The following is a 16,438-nucleotide window of genomic DNA, read 5'->3' on the forward strand; positions in this document are numbered from 1 at the left end:
ATAGACATCATATATATAGGTAATGTGAATAACTGAAGTCCTCTAGCCCTTGTCTAATAATTAGAACTTCTTTCTTTGATCAAAATTCTTAAAATGATGATGTCACAGGTTTCAGTATCACTTTCTCCCTTTCTTTTACTCTGAGAAAGAGTGCAGGACCCTGGCACTCTAAACTGAGCCTCTGACCTAGAATTCTGGGGGAATAGAGTAAAGATGATGATGAGGGACCTTAATTTCTGAAGCTGGCTCCTCCATGCTTAGATATACTAGAAACTTTTTAAATCTCTGATCTAGCAAGGGAACCTGATTTCATCTCGAATTTTGGCTATTAAGGCTTTTGGCTAGGTGAGAAAGATTATTCCCTTTTAGGGAACTAGGCCTAGGGGATCTGACCTAGGCTTTTTAAGTTAAGACTGCAGTGGTAATGAGAAGTTAAATAATTCCCGAATAATCAAGAAATACTAACAGATAGATAAAATGCCGGGTAAACTTCCATGCAAAATATAAAGTAAGACCATAAAATATTGCAGAAAAAAAACACAAATCAGGCAAAAGATGTAAATTTTTTCTGTAGTTTCACCTTACTCAATTAGTAGTAGAAATTAATGAAATACTTTCACAGTGTAAAAAATAAAATAAAAAATAAATTACAGGTGAACTTGTAATAAAACAAAGAATGCCTAGAGATTTTCCATGTTGTATCTCTGTATTCGTGACAGATTTTCCTTTGGTCTTTTTTTTTTTTTTTTGGTCACTAGCTGCCCCCCATAACTAGAATTCTTTCTCTCCCTGTCTCTCACTTCAGGCTTATCTGACTACCTTCAAGTCCCAACTAAAACTTTCTGCAGGAAGCTTTTCCTGGTCCTCCTTAATACTAGTGCTTTTACTTTGAGATGATTTCCAATTTACCTTGTATGTAGCTTGTTTATTTATACATAGTTATTTGCATATTGTGTAACACCCCTCTGCTCCCCCTTTATATTGTGAGCTTCTAAAAAGCAGGGGACTGTTTTTGCCTTTCTTTGTACCCCCTTGTGCTTAGCACAACAACACTTGGCATATAGTAGGTACTTTATAAATTCTTGTTGACTTGATTTGTTTTTGTAATAACTGTATATCATATTTAATAAGTAATGGTGACTTTTTTTTAAGATTAAAGAAAAGTCCAGAAAGGAAAATGTCATTTCTTTCCCCCAAGTTTTTGATTCTGTGATTCTCTATCCAAATCATCAGAATCTCCTTTTAAAAAACAATAATTAGATAAATACAAAGATCATTAAAATAGTTTCTAGGGGCTAAAGATTTCAGCTACTGGGAAGTATAGGGGGAGGTAGGAGAGGTTTTAAAAAGCTAGAAGAAAAATTATTTTGCCTCATCAGTTTGTAAAATATATATTCCTTTGCACATAAACATTTTACAAATAGGTTATTTAGTGTGTCAGTATGTATTTAAAATATTTTTGATAATTGTGATTTATATTGAATAGAAATTCATTATACTACTTGTCTGTGTGACTTTTTTTTTAAAGTAATTGGGGTTAAGTAACTTGCTCAAGGTTACATGGCCAGTTATTTCTGGGTGTGGTGCTAAGTATCAGAGCCCAGATTCAATCCCAGGTCATCCCGACTCTGGGGCCGGTGCTCTTAATCACTGTGCCACCTGGCCTCCCCTAAGCAATTGGGGTTAAGTAACTTTCTCAAGGTTACACAGCCAGGTGTTTCTAGGTGAGGGCTAAGTGTCTGAGCCCGGATTTGATCCCAGGTCATCCCGACTCTGGGGCCGGTGCTCTTACTCACTGTGCCACCCCCTGTGTGACTTCTTAAGTAATAAAATTTGCTATTCCTGTGTTTCATAGTTATTTATCAAGGTCTTTTGCTAAAAAAAAATAGCATGGTGGAATTTAGAGTAGATTGTAAGTCATATAGGTTGTTTCTTATACTGAGTACCTTGAGTATTTTTCCTTGATAATTCTTCACAGCAGCTCTTTATCTTTATTCCCAATCATTTGAAAAACACAGAAGTCAGCATTAGCAAAAAACCACTTGGTTTAATAAGAAATTTTGTTTTAATCAATGAATTTTTTGAAATTTGTTAAAATTGGTAAATATCTGCATCTTATTTCCTCCAGCTATCTGATTCTTTCTCTGTGGTGCATAGTTTTATTTTTGTTTTGAAATGTTAGATTTTGGGATATGAACTGAAGGACTGGATGGAGGTTATATAGAAGTTTTTGCTTTGTCACCTTCTCTTAAATATACCTAATGTTAATCCATTGTCCTTTGCATTTCTTTCTTCAGTTCTTTTTGTGATTCTTCTCTTGTTACCAGATTGCTTTTTAAAGTGCTTCCTCTTGTTCCCTCTCTCTTGCATTAACTTCTCAGAGGTCACAGGGTTAGGCAGTGGTTGGAATATAGGTGGTGGCCAGGACAGGAGAGTCAAGATCACCAGACTGAAAGAGTTGGATGGTAAGAAAGAAGTTGATGGTTTAAAAACCAGAAGCTTGAAGCAGGGACCATAGAGTCATAGGCCCCCCATGGGTGAAGCAAGCTAGAAGTCCTCAGTCAGTGACTAGAATCTAGGAAATTTAGGCTGATTGAGAGCCAGCGATAGGGATCCCCACATAAAAGTGAGCCCAATCTTGTGAAAATACTGTTATACTTTTATGCTTCTTTTTCATTTCCTTCTGGTTGAGAATGGCTTTGGATTAGCAAACATCTCAGTTTTCTAAGGTAAGAAGACCAGAACGCATAACTGGGAAAAAAATCTACCTTGAACACATGGAATAAATGCTCAACATTGAAGATTTCCAGGGAGGGAGAGCCTATTACTTTACAAGACAATCCAGTTTGTGGTCTTGCATAGTTTTAATCACCATGAAATTTCTTCTTAATTCATTCCTAAATTTTCCTCTTTGCATCTTTAACTTTTTGTTCCTAGTTCTTCTCTCTGGGTCCACTGAGAACAAATCTAGTCTTTCTTTCAAATGATAGCCCTTCAAATACTTGAAGGTACAAACCTAAAACTAGAGAATGACCCTAAAAAATCTACAGGCAAAGCCTCAAAGCAAAACACAGCTTGCACACAAATTCAACTAGAAGAGATGAGGCAAGAAATTTTTTAAAGAATTTAAAATGTTTTTTCCAGTGAAATGAGAACACTAGAAGAAAAAAATGAAAAAGAAGTAAGAACTATCAAAGAAAGTTTTGGAATGAAAATTAGTAGCTTGGCACAAGAGGCACAAAACCTTGCCAATTAACAAATTCCCTAAAAATTAGAATGGACCAAACAGAAGCTAGTAACTCCATGAGACAAGAAATATGAAAACAAAGACAAAAGACCCCCAAAAAGGGAAGAAAATATAAGGTAGTCCATAGCCAAAACAATTAACCTGGAAAAAAAATTTGACAAGAAAAAAATGTAAGAATCACTTAGTCAATAAACGTTTACTATTCTAGTCATTGGAGAAGCAACAAAGAGGCAAAAGACAGTCCCTACCCTTAAGTATCTCAATTTAATGGGAAAGACAACAAGCTACAATATACAAGCAAATTATAGACTGGATCAAAAGGAAATAATGAACAGAGGGAAGGAACTAGAATTAAGAGGAATTGGGAAATATTTCTTGTAGAAGATGGGATTTTAATTGGGACTTAAAGGAAACCATAGAAAATGGTAGGTAGAGATGAGGGAGACCATTCTAGGCATGGGGTCTACCAGAGAAGATTCCCAGAGCCTAGAGAAAGTCTTGTTTGTGGAAGAGTCAAGAAGCCAGTGTCCCTGGGTTGAAGAGTTTTTGGTGTGAAGTAAGGTGTCAGAAGACTGGAAAGGTGGAAGGGATCTAGGGAGGGCTTTAAACACCAAGCAGAGGATTTTGTATTTGATCCTGGGAATCATAGAGCATCATAGGAGTTTATTGAGTGACATGTTGGACCTGCATTTTAAGAAAATCACTCTGTTGGCTGAATAGGTTGATAGGTTGGAATGGGGAAAAATTTGAGGCAGGCAGACTCACCTGCAGGCTGTTTCAGTACTCCAGACATGAGATGATAAAGGCCTGCATCAGAATAGGGGCAATGTGTAGGGAGAGAATAGGGCATATATAATCCTGAAAGCCATGACCAAGAAAAGAGCTAAGCCTTCTTATTTTAAGAAATCTTAAAACTGCCTAGTTCTTTTAGAGATGGAGGGCAGAGTAGAAATAGAAAGAACCTACTGGTCATCTTCTAAAAGAAATCTCAAAATGAAAACCCCCAAGAATATTCTAAACAAAATCCTGAGCTTCTAGGTCAAAGAAAAAAGTACTACAAAAGCCAGAAAGATTTCAGATACTGAAGATCCATATTCAAGATTACGCAAGATTTAGCAGCTACCATTTTAAAAGAGCAGAGAGTTTTAAATGCAGTAGTCCAGAAGATCAAAGATATAGGCTTACAACCAAGGATAATTTACCTAACAAAACTGAATATAATCCTATAGGGGAAAAATAATATTCAATGAAATAGAGCATTTCCAGGGATTCCTGATCTGTGACCTGAGCTGTGTAGAAACTTGAAAGTTCAAACACAGGAGTCAAGAGAATCATAAAAAGGTAAAAACCTATGAAAAATGATAAAGGACTAAAGAGTGATAAATTTTACATTCTAGTATGGGAATGCTACATGTGTACTCATTGAAGTCTGCCTTCTTCAGGAAACAGAGGTAATCAAATTAGACTGAAGACCTGGGAATGGTTCTGTTAGGTCTTGACAATCTTAAGAGAAGAACGAGAAGAGAAGAGATGAGGAATTTACTAGGAGGGATGGGAGAAGAATGTTAAGGAGAAGCATCTTACTCAATCAGGGTGTAAAAGTAGATATCTGTGCAAAGAATGAGAAGGAGGTTGAGGTCCATGACTGACCTTTGAATATCACTCTCATCTGAACTGATTAGAAGAAATAAGAATACAGGTATACACCCACTTGTAGGTACAAAAATCCATCTTACTTAATGGGGAGCTGGAGGGAAAGGGGAGAAGAGGGAATTAAAGGAAGAATAGATTAAGGAAGGGATTAGTCTTAAGCAAAATAAACTCTTAAGGACATACAAAAACATTTGTAGCTATTTTAGGTGGCTGAGTGAGAATTTGAAATGATGCCTATCAGTTAGGAAATGACTGGATAAGTTACAGTAAGCAAATATGGTAGAATACTATTATGTTATAAGAAATGATGAAGGAGATGATTTCAGAGAAACCTGGGAAGACTGGTATGAACTGATATATAGAAAGAAGTGAACAGAACCAAGAGAATAGTTTATGTAATGACAATGTTGTAAAGACAAAAAACCTTGAAAGATCTAGGAAGACTGATCAGTGTAGTAGTGATCAACTTTAATTCCAGAGGACTAATAATGGAACATGATACCTCCTAATAGGTGAAAGACTCAGTGCAGAATCACTCACTCTCACACACACACAAATGCAAATACACACATATTTGACATGACTAATTTGGAAATTTGTTTTGCTTGACTTTACATATTTGTAACAAGGGTTTTGTTTTTCTTTAGTTCTCAATTGGAGGGTGAGTTGGAAAGGTAGATTTTTGTTGATTCAAAAACAGATTTTTTAATTTATAAATTTATTTATTTTTTAGTTTTTAACATTCATTTCCACAAGATTTTGAGTTACAAAATTTCTATCTCTCCTGTCCCCCCCACACCAAGATAGTAAGCATACTAAATACTCTTTCCCCTAATCTTCTCTCTTGTGTCCTTCCTCATTCCTCCACCCCCTTACTTTCTTGTACGGCAAGATGGATTTCTACCAAAAAGAGTTTTAAAAATAAGTTCTTCTTGTTCTTCTCACTTAATTTTGTATCAATTTATACAAGTCTCCCAAAGTTTTTCTAAATCTGTTGCAGTAATACTCCATTACTTTTATTTACCATAATTTTTCAGTTATTCCCCAACTAATGAGCATTTACTTAGCTTCTAGTTCTTTGCTAGAACAAAGTGTTGTTATGAAGATTTTGGTACATATTGACTCTTCTGATTTCTTTAAGATATAAGCCTAACATATAGTGGCATTGCTGGGTCAGAGTATATACACAGTTCTATAATTCAGGCAATATTTCTAAATCACTTTATAGAATGCCTAGGCCAATTCACAGTGTCACTAAAATTTTATTAATTTTATTGTTTTCCCACAGCCCCTCCAATAATTGTCATCTTTTTTTGTCATCTTTGCCAAACTGATTACTGTGAAACAGAATCTCAATGATGTTCTCATTTTCATTTTTCTTATTAGAGATTTGGAACATTTTTTCACATGATTGTTAATAGCTTGAATTTCTTCTTGTGAGAAATTCATGTTCGGGGGGGGCTAGGTGGAGAAGTGAAGAGAACACCGGCCCTGGAGTCAGGAGGACCTGAGTTCAAATCTGGAGCCTCAGACACTTAATACTTACTAGCTGTGTGACCTTGGGCAAGTCACTTAACCCCAGTTGCCCTGCCCTCCCCCCTCCAAAAAGCAAAAAAAAAAAAAAAAAGAAAGAAATTCATGTTCACATCCTGTTTGTTTGGGATATCTCTTATTCTTATATACTTGAGTTACTTCCCTATGTATCTTCAATATTAAACTTTTATCAGAGAAACTCATTGCAAAGATTTCTTCTTCTAATTGTTTCCCTTCTCATTTTAACCACATTGATTTTGTTTGTAAAAAAAGATAGTAAGAATAGGGAGCAGAACTGTTATTTCAGTATATGGAACCCCAAAGAAAGGAAACTTCCTCCAACAGTGTAGGTCAGCAACTTCTGTACAACTTAAGAATCTTAATAAGCAAAAGCTTTTGCAAAAAAAATTCAGTTTTATGTAGTCAGAATTGTCCATTTTATCTTCCATGATACTTTCAATCCCTAGTTTGATTAAGAATTCTTATCTATAGTTAATGAAATTGTTTTTTCATCATTTGTTCTTTGACCCAAAAATTCTTTATGATTAAATTATTTAAACTCCATTCAATATTGAATTCTTCCTTCAAATGCCCTTGGTTGGCTGTAATTTTTATTATGTTATGGTTAGGGATATATTTAATATTTCTTTTTCTTCATTTGTTTGTGGTTTTAATGCCCTAGCCTGTGATAACCTTTTTTTTTGTATAATTTTTTTTTGCTTTTTTGGAGGGCAGTTGGGGTTAAGTGACTTACCCAAGGTCACATAACTAGTTTTTGTGTTAAGTATCTGAGGCCAGATTTGAATTCAGGTCCTCCTGACTCCACGGCTTATGCTTACTACTGTGCCGCATAGCCACCCCCATAATTTTTTTTTTCTTTTGCTTTTTGGAGGGCAATTAGGGTTAAGTGACTTGCCCAAAGTCACATGGCTAGTAAGTGTGTAAAGTGTCTGAGGTCAGATTTTAACTCAGGTCCTCCTGAGTCCAGGTCCAGTGCCCTATGTAGTGCGCCACCTAGCCGGATAACTTTTCATAAATGTGTTAAACACACATGAGAAATGTTAGAGATCACTGAGGACTGAGGTAGTCAGAAAAGACTTAATAGAAATTCTAAGGCAGAATAAATTTTTGACAGTTTGATATGGCAGAAGAAAGAACCACTGGACACACATGGCATTCATTGTTCTTAATGTGGAAAAGAAACTGTAATATTAAGGATCTCAGTTATGTCTAGAGTATTAGTTAGGTTTATGTATAGACACTAGTTTTGTTTTTTTTCTAAGCAGAAGATCTATTTCTCTTGATCCTTTTACTCCCATGGGTGGGTCTTGTTTGGTTTGTATGATGTTTCCTACTGATTGGATTAATCCATATTATATTCTTGTCCTCACAGAGTCCATGCAGAATCTCCACCATCATTAAACAAAGACCTCAAGGATGATGATGAGGATGAAGATGAGGACGAGGAGAGTAAGGATGAAGAAGCCTGTAAAAATAGTCATGTTCATGATGTATCAGAAGAGAAAAAGAAGAAGTGTTCCGGATTCAGGGACCGAAAGGTATTTGGGGGGGAAAATCTCCACTCTTAGAGTATGGATTCTTTGTGGAGGTATCACTGTGTACTTTTTAATCATCCTGCATACTGTAGTTGAATGTTGTGCCTGAAATGTCTGTTTTAAATATAATACTGTATTTCATATACTCCATCCTTCCACTTTCAAAATTATTACTTTTTCCTATTTACCTATCATAGTCTAAACCAAAAGTATTGAAGCAATGTAAAATACTTGTGGGTCAGAACTAGTGCCAAGGGTGTCTCATTTCCTTCTTCTTTGTGAGCTTGTACTTAATTCAACTTCTGAATTTGTATCTCTTACTTAACGGAATTAAATGGCAATAAATGCCATGGTGCTTATTACCTTGTGCTTTCACTCTGCTCATGATTTGCAATGTCCAGTTTTAATTATGAGTAGACTCCCTTTAGCAAAATATAAATGAGGATCATGAAACGTCCACTGACTGATGATAATTCTCAGTGTTTGTGCTCCATACTTGTGTGTGAAGTTCTTCTGTCACAGTCACCACCAGCTGTCATCATCACATGCACTTTTATCACAGAAAAGTTCCACTTTCTGCAGCCTGTTAATGGCTAGTATTTGGGGGCTTCTTGCATTTAGTGTCCGGGAGCTGGCAGTATAAAAAGCAAAGTAATAACTTTCCTTCCAAATTCATTCCCCATAATCAATTTTCTACTTTTAAATCCAGATTTAAGAAGCTCCCTCTCTTCCTTTGTCATACTAGTTTTACTGCTTCAAGGTCAAATGTTTAGTTCTTTTTTTCCTCTCAGAATTCTCTTTGGGAAATTTTAATTCTTTGCCAACTTTGTTTGCATGATGCTCCCCCCAGTAACGGGCAATTCAGTTTAATTCAACAAGCATTTATTAAACACCTTCTTTGTGCAAAGCAGTGTGGTTGGATATGGGGATACAGCAGCAGAAATGAATGGCCACAGAGATGTAAGGGTCCTGAGAAGTCACTGCCCCCAGTGGTCTCATTTTACGGATGACGCAACTGAGACCTGGAGAAATCAGTTGACTTGGCCAACGTCGTAGAAGCAATAAGTGACAGAGCCAGGATTTTAACCCAGTTACTCCTGTTCTAACCTTGATATTCTTTTCCCTGCACTAAAGAGCCTTTGCCTTCAAGACAGTTACATCCCAAGGAGAGAAAATATGGGGCTAATGAGGGACAGAATTTCAGTGTGGAGTAGGTGGAGTGCTACCAACTGGAAGGATAAGGAAAGGCTTGAACTGATCCTTAAAAAGAGATAGGGTTACAGGTGTGGACGTGAGGAGAATACAGGCATTTCTGGCAGAGGGGGTATCCTTTGCAAAGTCACACAGAGCGGAGATGAAACATTCTATATACAGAATATAAGAAAGCCAGTGCACCCAAAACATAGAGCACACGAAGGGAAGGAGCTTGAAATAAATTTGGAAAAGTAACCCGGAGCCAAATTGTGAAGGACTTCTGATAACAAACAAGAGTTTCTATCTTAACCTCAAGACAATAGGAAGCTATTGGAGCTTTTTGAGCAGAGCGTGATGGGCTATCAATTGGTAGCTGTATGGATTGACGAGGGGAAAGACTGGAAGCAAGGAGATCAGTTAGGGATAAAATGACAACTTGACAACTTCATTGTGATTTCTAGTGAATTTATAAGTTCTTCATCACACAGGCTAATCCTTCAGTGTTATCCATTAGGAAACTGAGTTTTTCAGTTTGAGCCCAAAAGTACAGGAAGCTATTTATTTTATTCAGAAGGTTCATTTGTATCCATTAGTAGTTTTACTTGCTCTCTAGGGAGGGGGGATTTCCATTAAAAGATAAGCTTAATTGTGTTTTTTAATTTCCAAAGCACCATGGGAAAAGACTTTTGGACAAGCATTATCTTTATAGTAAGAATATCTTGATACACTGTAGCCTTTACCAGCAAGCAGTATGTAATCCCATAGTAAATATATAGAAAATCTTAATAAAGACAAAGTGCTTTTCTAAAGAAGGCTTACCTGTTCCTGACAGTCTTTGTTGTGTTTTCTCTTTTGGCGTAAGGACATGCTAGAATCAAGTAGGCTTTTGATTTAGTACATTTAGAGGCTTGGATTTGATACTTAATAGGTCTAATTGTAAAAGTACATTATTGGAGACCTAGTTATTTGCATGGTGGCTTAATTCAAAGTTAATATTGATTAAATTCAGACTTCCTAAAGCTGCTATGAATTTTATTTTTAAAAATTATTTTCTAAACTGACATGATTTGGAAAAACCTTGATTAAAAGAAAGGTAGTTGTAAGGAACTGCATAATTAAAATAGCTATTTACTTGATTTTATCAATCATAATCTGACTTGAGAGGATTTGTGATACTTTTTATTCAGCTTAGAACATACTTTCTTATGTTCATATCCATCTTGTTATTTGTGGCAAGCTTTATTTTATTTTTAAAGTTTTGTTGATACATTTGGTTTTTATATCAGTCATTTCTGGATTTAACTGTCATCCTGCTACTATTTCATCTAGAGAACCTTCCTCTTATAATAAAGCAAAACAGTTTAAAAAAAAAAAAGCAAAAAACAGTGGCCAAGTTGGGCAATTCATACGTTATTTTACCTGTCTTACTTTAAGTCGGAGGTGTCCACTGTAGGCCAAACTCCTGAGTACTTCAGGAACTAGAATAAAATGTAGTTGGGAAATGTTTCACAAAATAAATAAAAATGCAATGCACTATAGATAATATTAATTTGTGGTTTTCTAAGTCAGTATGTAGTCTGCAGGGATGTTTACATTTTGGGTCACAATTTTTAATACAATTTAAAAAATGTTTTTGAAGATGTCCTATTCTGTGTGGGTTCTTGGGTTAGTCATTTAACCTCTGTGGTTCTCAGTTTCCTCAACTGTAAAGTGAAGGAATTGAACTAGAGGACCTCAAAGGTCTCTTCCATATCTAATCTATGAGCTTATGATATCTCATTTCTTATTTAAGAGTCTTTCTTGAGCAATTAGATATGGAATAGGAAAACCAAAGTTATGAAGTTGTCCAATTAAGGAGATTCAGGATTCATATGAACAGAGCACCTGGCACTTCAAAAGATCCAATATAGTTTATTTAGAATATAGGCGAATGGGAAGGAAACCAGAGATAACAGAGTAAAAGGCTTAGAAATAGCAGAATAAGAGCAACCATGATTAATATATATACATATATATATATATATATATGTATATATATTAATATATTACATATTTACAATCATCACCGGTGTGGGGAAGCACCAACACCTGAACACACAAGCTGGGGAATCCCGGGTATCAGGGTCCTACTTGGGAGGGTCCCAGGCAGGACGTCTCTTCCATGGGTGAGATTCCAATTTGGGATCTGAATCTTACAGTTTGACTAGTGCTGAGAACAAAGAAGGCATACTGCCAGGTGTTTTTAGTAAGCATCGTATCTTGTGTGAGGCCTGGGATGGAGGCCAGTCCCTCTAAGGCGCCCCCTCCCCCCCACCAAGAGTGATGTCTCCTTGGAATGGCTACTTCCAGGAGTTGGGCAGTTATTATATCTCTTCTCAAGGATGTGGCCTGGGTGCCAGGATAGGAGTAGCCCTCACGTTGTCACTATCCTCTGTTCCCAAACACCCTGGGGGTAATAGAAAGGTCATATTGAGTTGGGGCCTTGGTTTGTATCATCTTATTCCTCACAGAGGGGCTTATCTTGCCCCATCACAAGCCAAGTTGGCAAATTAATCTTTTATGTCTAATAATATAAAGGTTTCTATTCAACTCTAGTCTTTTCATAAGGAATACTTGAAAGTCTTCTATTTAATTAAATGTAAATTTTTACCCCTGAAGGATTATACTCAGTTTTGGTAGGTAGATTTTTGTTGGTTGTAATCCTGGATTCTTTGCATTTCAAAGTAGTATTCCAAGCCATTCGTTTCTTTAGTGTGTAAGCTGCTAAATCTTGTGTGGTCCTCATTGTGACTCCGTGATATTTTAATTGATTCTTCTGGCTGCTTACAATAGTTTTCTGCTTCACATGGGAGCTCTGGAATTTGACTGTAATATTCATGAGAGTTTTCATTTTGGGATCTCTTTCAGGAGGTGATCAGTGGATTCTTTCCATTTCTGTTTTACCCTCTGAATCTAAGATTGGGCCAGTTTTCTCTGATAATTTCTTGAAATATTATGTCTAATGTTATGTCTAATATGTCTAATCTAGGCTCTTTTTTTTTTAAATCATAGCTTTCAGGTAATCCAATAATCTTTTAATTATTTCTCTTTGATCTATTTTCCAACTCACTTATTTTTCCAATGACATATTTCACATTTTCTTTTAGTTTTTCATTTTTTTGACTTTATTTTATTGTGTTCTGATGTCTCATGTAGTCATTAGCTTCTGCTTGCCAGTGTTTAAGGAATTATTTTCTTCAGTGAGCTTTAGAACCTCTTTTTCCATTTGGACAATTCTGCTTTTTAAGCATTTCTTTTCTTCAATGAATTTTTGTAAATCTTTTACCACTAGGCCTCTATTAGAAATCTATTTTTTAAGGTGTTATTTCTTCATTATATTTTTGTGCCTCTTTTACCAAACTATCAATTCTAATTTCATAATTTTCTTGTATCGCTCTCATTTCTGTATTTGGAAAAAATACAGAAAGTGAAAAGTAGTACACCTTGATCTCCTTTCAGACTCCATCAGTTTTTTCTCTGAATAGCATTTTTTTGTCCAGATTATCTTGCAATTGTTTTGTATCATTGTATCACAAAGTAACTCTGGAAATATTTAGTAAGTGTATCAATCCTTCCCCACTGCTAACCTTCACAACCTCAGGTGCCTTCTCTTCCCCAAGTCTTGTTCATTCAGCACAATTTTCTTATCCTTAAGCATCCTCCTCCCTCTCCTATTGATAGTTTCCTCTTTGTCAATTTCTTTCTTAAGATGTTCTACACAGAGCTAAACATGATACTGCAGTTGGATCCAGACATGTGTGGTGCAGTAGGATTATTTTCTCTCTTGCTATGAATTCTGAACTTTTATTCTTATACTGAATTTTTTGACTAATGCAGCCTAAAGGTGTTTTAGCTTTTTGGGCAGCCAGATCATCCTTCACTTATGATGATCTAATGAAAAATATACACAGCATTTCCACATGTATGGGTCTTTGGCAGTGATTAATAGAAGGATTCACTGAGTCTTCACTAGCAATCAAGTAATCTAACAGTCAGCCATAGAATCGTTCCTCTGGCCACTAAGTTCTTACCTTTCTTTTTGGTTCTTTCGCAGAACATTAGAATATTAGTAATTTGATATTAATGTACAGAAGCTATCTTACTTTGAAGCATCAGGAGATGAGCAAGAGCATGGATACTGTAGTGACAGCCATCTGCCCTGTGTTCAGTACCGCTTGGCTGAGTTGTGATTTGATTTGGAAAGCATGGATCACGTTGTGTCGTTTTCAGTTAAACTAGTTCCTGCTGAGTCCTTGAGTCTTAAAAAACTACTGCAATGACTGAAAAGCTCCTCAACACATTTATTGAATGTTAGTACCATTGATAAGATTTTCTCTAAAAAAAAAATCACTTAAATTTAAAATACAAGTAACATAGAAACATTCTCGTTATGCACTGATACATATTAACAGATTCTGTCTGCTCCTGAAATATGTTTGGTGCTAAAACTAAAACTGTTGGCTAACAGCTGCTCCTAGTGAACAGGTCTGTCAAGCATGAATCACTAATCATGGTCAAAAATAAAAATTTTTGAATGTCCTTCACAAATTGCTTCACAGACATTGACTAGTATCAGAGTTTTGTTTCCTACTTTCCTTCCAGCAAGCAATATACAGGTATGGGATCTAGATTGCAGAATTTCTTTTCCCATAATATTAGGTAATCATCGTGTGTGCCCAGAAAAGACAGTGTATAGAAGGATGATCTTAATGTCTTTTGATAAGATAAACTTCCATTTTAATTTATCCATACACTTATATTTGGAAATTTTAGGTAAAATATTTGATTAGGTGCTACTTAAACATTTGTTTGTGCTTTCATCAACTTACTCTCTACTAAATAATCCATAGGAAAAGAAGCCATGATCATTTGTTGAATTTAATACTATTTAAATTTTGATATGCCGTTGTTCCAGACCAATTTTGTTTTTTATTGGGTTTCCATTGTATGTGGTGATAATTTTAATTTTTAAAAAATATTAATGTTTATATATATGCTTTTATATGTATATGTGTATGTACCTGTATATATAGAGAGAGATGATATATGTGTATACATATGTACTATCTATCTATACATACATATATATATACATATTTTTTTTAACCAGAAGTATTTGTGTTGTTTAGTCATTTCAATCGTTTCTAACTCTTTGTGACTCCGTTTATGGTTTTCTTGGCAAAGACACTAGAGTGGTTTGCTGTTTCCTTTTCCAGCTCATCTTATAGATGAAGAGACTGAGGCAAACAGTGTTAAGTGATCTGTCCAGGGTCATACAGCTAGTAAGTGTCTAAGGCCAGATTTGAATTCAGGTGTTCTTGACTCCAGGTCCAGTGCCTTATCCACTATGCCACCAGGCTGCCCCCAAGTAAACGTACTGTCATCTTTCAAATTCTTCTTGTCAGTTCCTTTTGAAAATAAATGACCTGCTATCTTTTTTTCACTTTACAAAACTAAATCTACATTTTAGTTTTGATGTTTTAAGAAATGACAGGCAGCCCTATACTCTATAACTAATACCCTTTATGAAGAGTAGCTGGGTGTAGTAGCTAGAGTGTTGAACTTAGATTTAGGAAGATTTGATTTTGAATGCTGCCTCAGACAATAATTAGCTGTGTGACCTGGGCAAATCATTGAGCTTTTCTTAGCCTCGGTTTCTTCATCTGTGAAATTGGGATGATAGTAGCACCTACCTTGTAAGGTTGTTGTAAGGATTAAATGACATAATACAAAAAACATGCTTTGCAAACTTTGAAACACTACATATACATGTAAACTATTACTATTCAAGATATGTCTAAATCTCTGAAGACAACTTTCAACTTTACCTGTTTAATCCAAGGAAACTTACACTATCTTTTTATTTAAACAGAGTAGCATTGGTTGACAGGCTTCATGAATATACTGAAAGCACTTAAGGATCCACAAAGTTTTCTTTAGCAAAATAGTAACATGAACAGTAGCTCATTTGGTTTATAAAATAGATATTGATATTCAGGCAAACTCAGTATTTTTTAAAACTGAAATATACAATCATTTATCTAAACCATTTCATCAATTTTTCTTAATTGATGCCTAAATATTAATTTGAATAAAACTTATACCAACATGTAGCCCAAAAAGTTAGAGAAATATTGTTTGAGAATAGTAGTCCTTAAGGTATTTCTCTTCTAGGGCTATTGTGAAGATTTAATTAGATGATATATGTAAAGAGCCCTATATAAAACTGAGCTGCTATTTTAATGCTAATGATTCTCAAATTTATTTCTTAGGTGATGGAATATGAGAACAGGATTCGAGCCTATTCCACTCCTGACAAAATTTTCCGATATTTTGCTACCTTGAAAATTGTAAGTGAGCCTGGTGAAGCTGAAGTGTTTATGACTCCACAAGATTTTGTGAGATCCATAACCCCCAACGAGAAGCAGCCAGAACGTAAGTTAGTGGAGCAGAGTGGGGAGGCTTGCCAGGTTACTGGCCTTGAAACTGTTTTTCTATACGTTGCGTGAATAATATTTTTTAACATCTTTCTCCTTTCAACTAAGAATCTTAGTGTTTATTACAACATAATTATTAGCCTCAGCATTCCCCTGTGAAAAATAAGGACTTTATTTTTAGATTTATTTAGATTAAGACCATGCTTGCATCATCTGCATAAAACTCTTATCAACATAAGGAGAAAAGAAAGGAGTTCACAAAAGCTGTGGTAATTTACTCTTGTATTTGAGGCTTCCAGAGGAACTTCTTTTTTTGTTGTTGTTCATGTGGATCCTTTTCCTTTTTTTGGTTGACTGGTGGTAAGTAAAAAGACTTCAAGTAACCAATCAAGTGTTTTTACCTACCACCAGTCAAGAAATTGATATGAAAATTGAGCATAGGGGCAGCTAGGTGGCGCAGTGAATAGAGCACCAGCCCTGGAGTCAGGAGGACCTGAGTTCAAATCAGACCTCAGACACTTAACACAATATTAGCCATGTGACCTTGGGCAAGTCACTTAAACCCAATTGCCCTGCCTTTCTCCCTCCAAAAAAAAAAATTAAAAAGAAAGAAAGAAAGTAAGTTGAGCATAGTGATGATGCAGGAGCTTTCTTCTACCCCTCTATGCTTTCTCAGGCTCTTTGTTACCCCTGCTCTGACTACTTCCCATCTTCTCCAGTCTTTACCGTATAGTTAACTAGTTCAGCATTACTGTGTTCTCTGCCTTCAAATACCTTAC

General features: G+C 35.6%; 1 protein-coding gene across 2 annotated transcripts in view; it reads left to right on the top strand.

Annotated features, from left to right (window-relative positions):
• The window catches only part of MICU1 (mitochondrial calcium uptake 1), a 271,908-nt gene that overhangs the window by 72,491 nt on the left and 182,979 nt on the right, over positions 1-16,438 (top strand). For both annotated transcript variants that reach the window (XM_069071075.1, XM_069071076.1), the window contains exons 3-4: positions 7,827-7,992; positions 15,495-15,657. In XM_069071075.1, coding sequence (XP_068927176.1) covers positions 7,827-7,992; positions 15,495-15,657 — 329 coding nt within the window. The remainder of the gene's footprint in view (positions 1-7,826; positions 7,993-15,494; positions 15,658-16,438) is intronic.

Source organism: Petaurus breviceps, unplaced genomic scaffold, assembly GCF_028583685.1.
Source record: "Petaurus breviceps papuanus isolate PSGF00001 unplaced genomic scaffold, PetGlider_PUasm1.0 90825, whole genome shotgun sequence".
Taxonomy (NCBI): domain Eukaryota; kingdom Metazoa; phylum Chordata; class Mammalia; order Diprotodontia; family Petauridae; genus Petaurus; species Petaurus breviceps.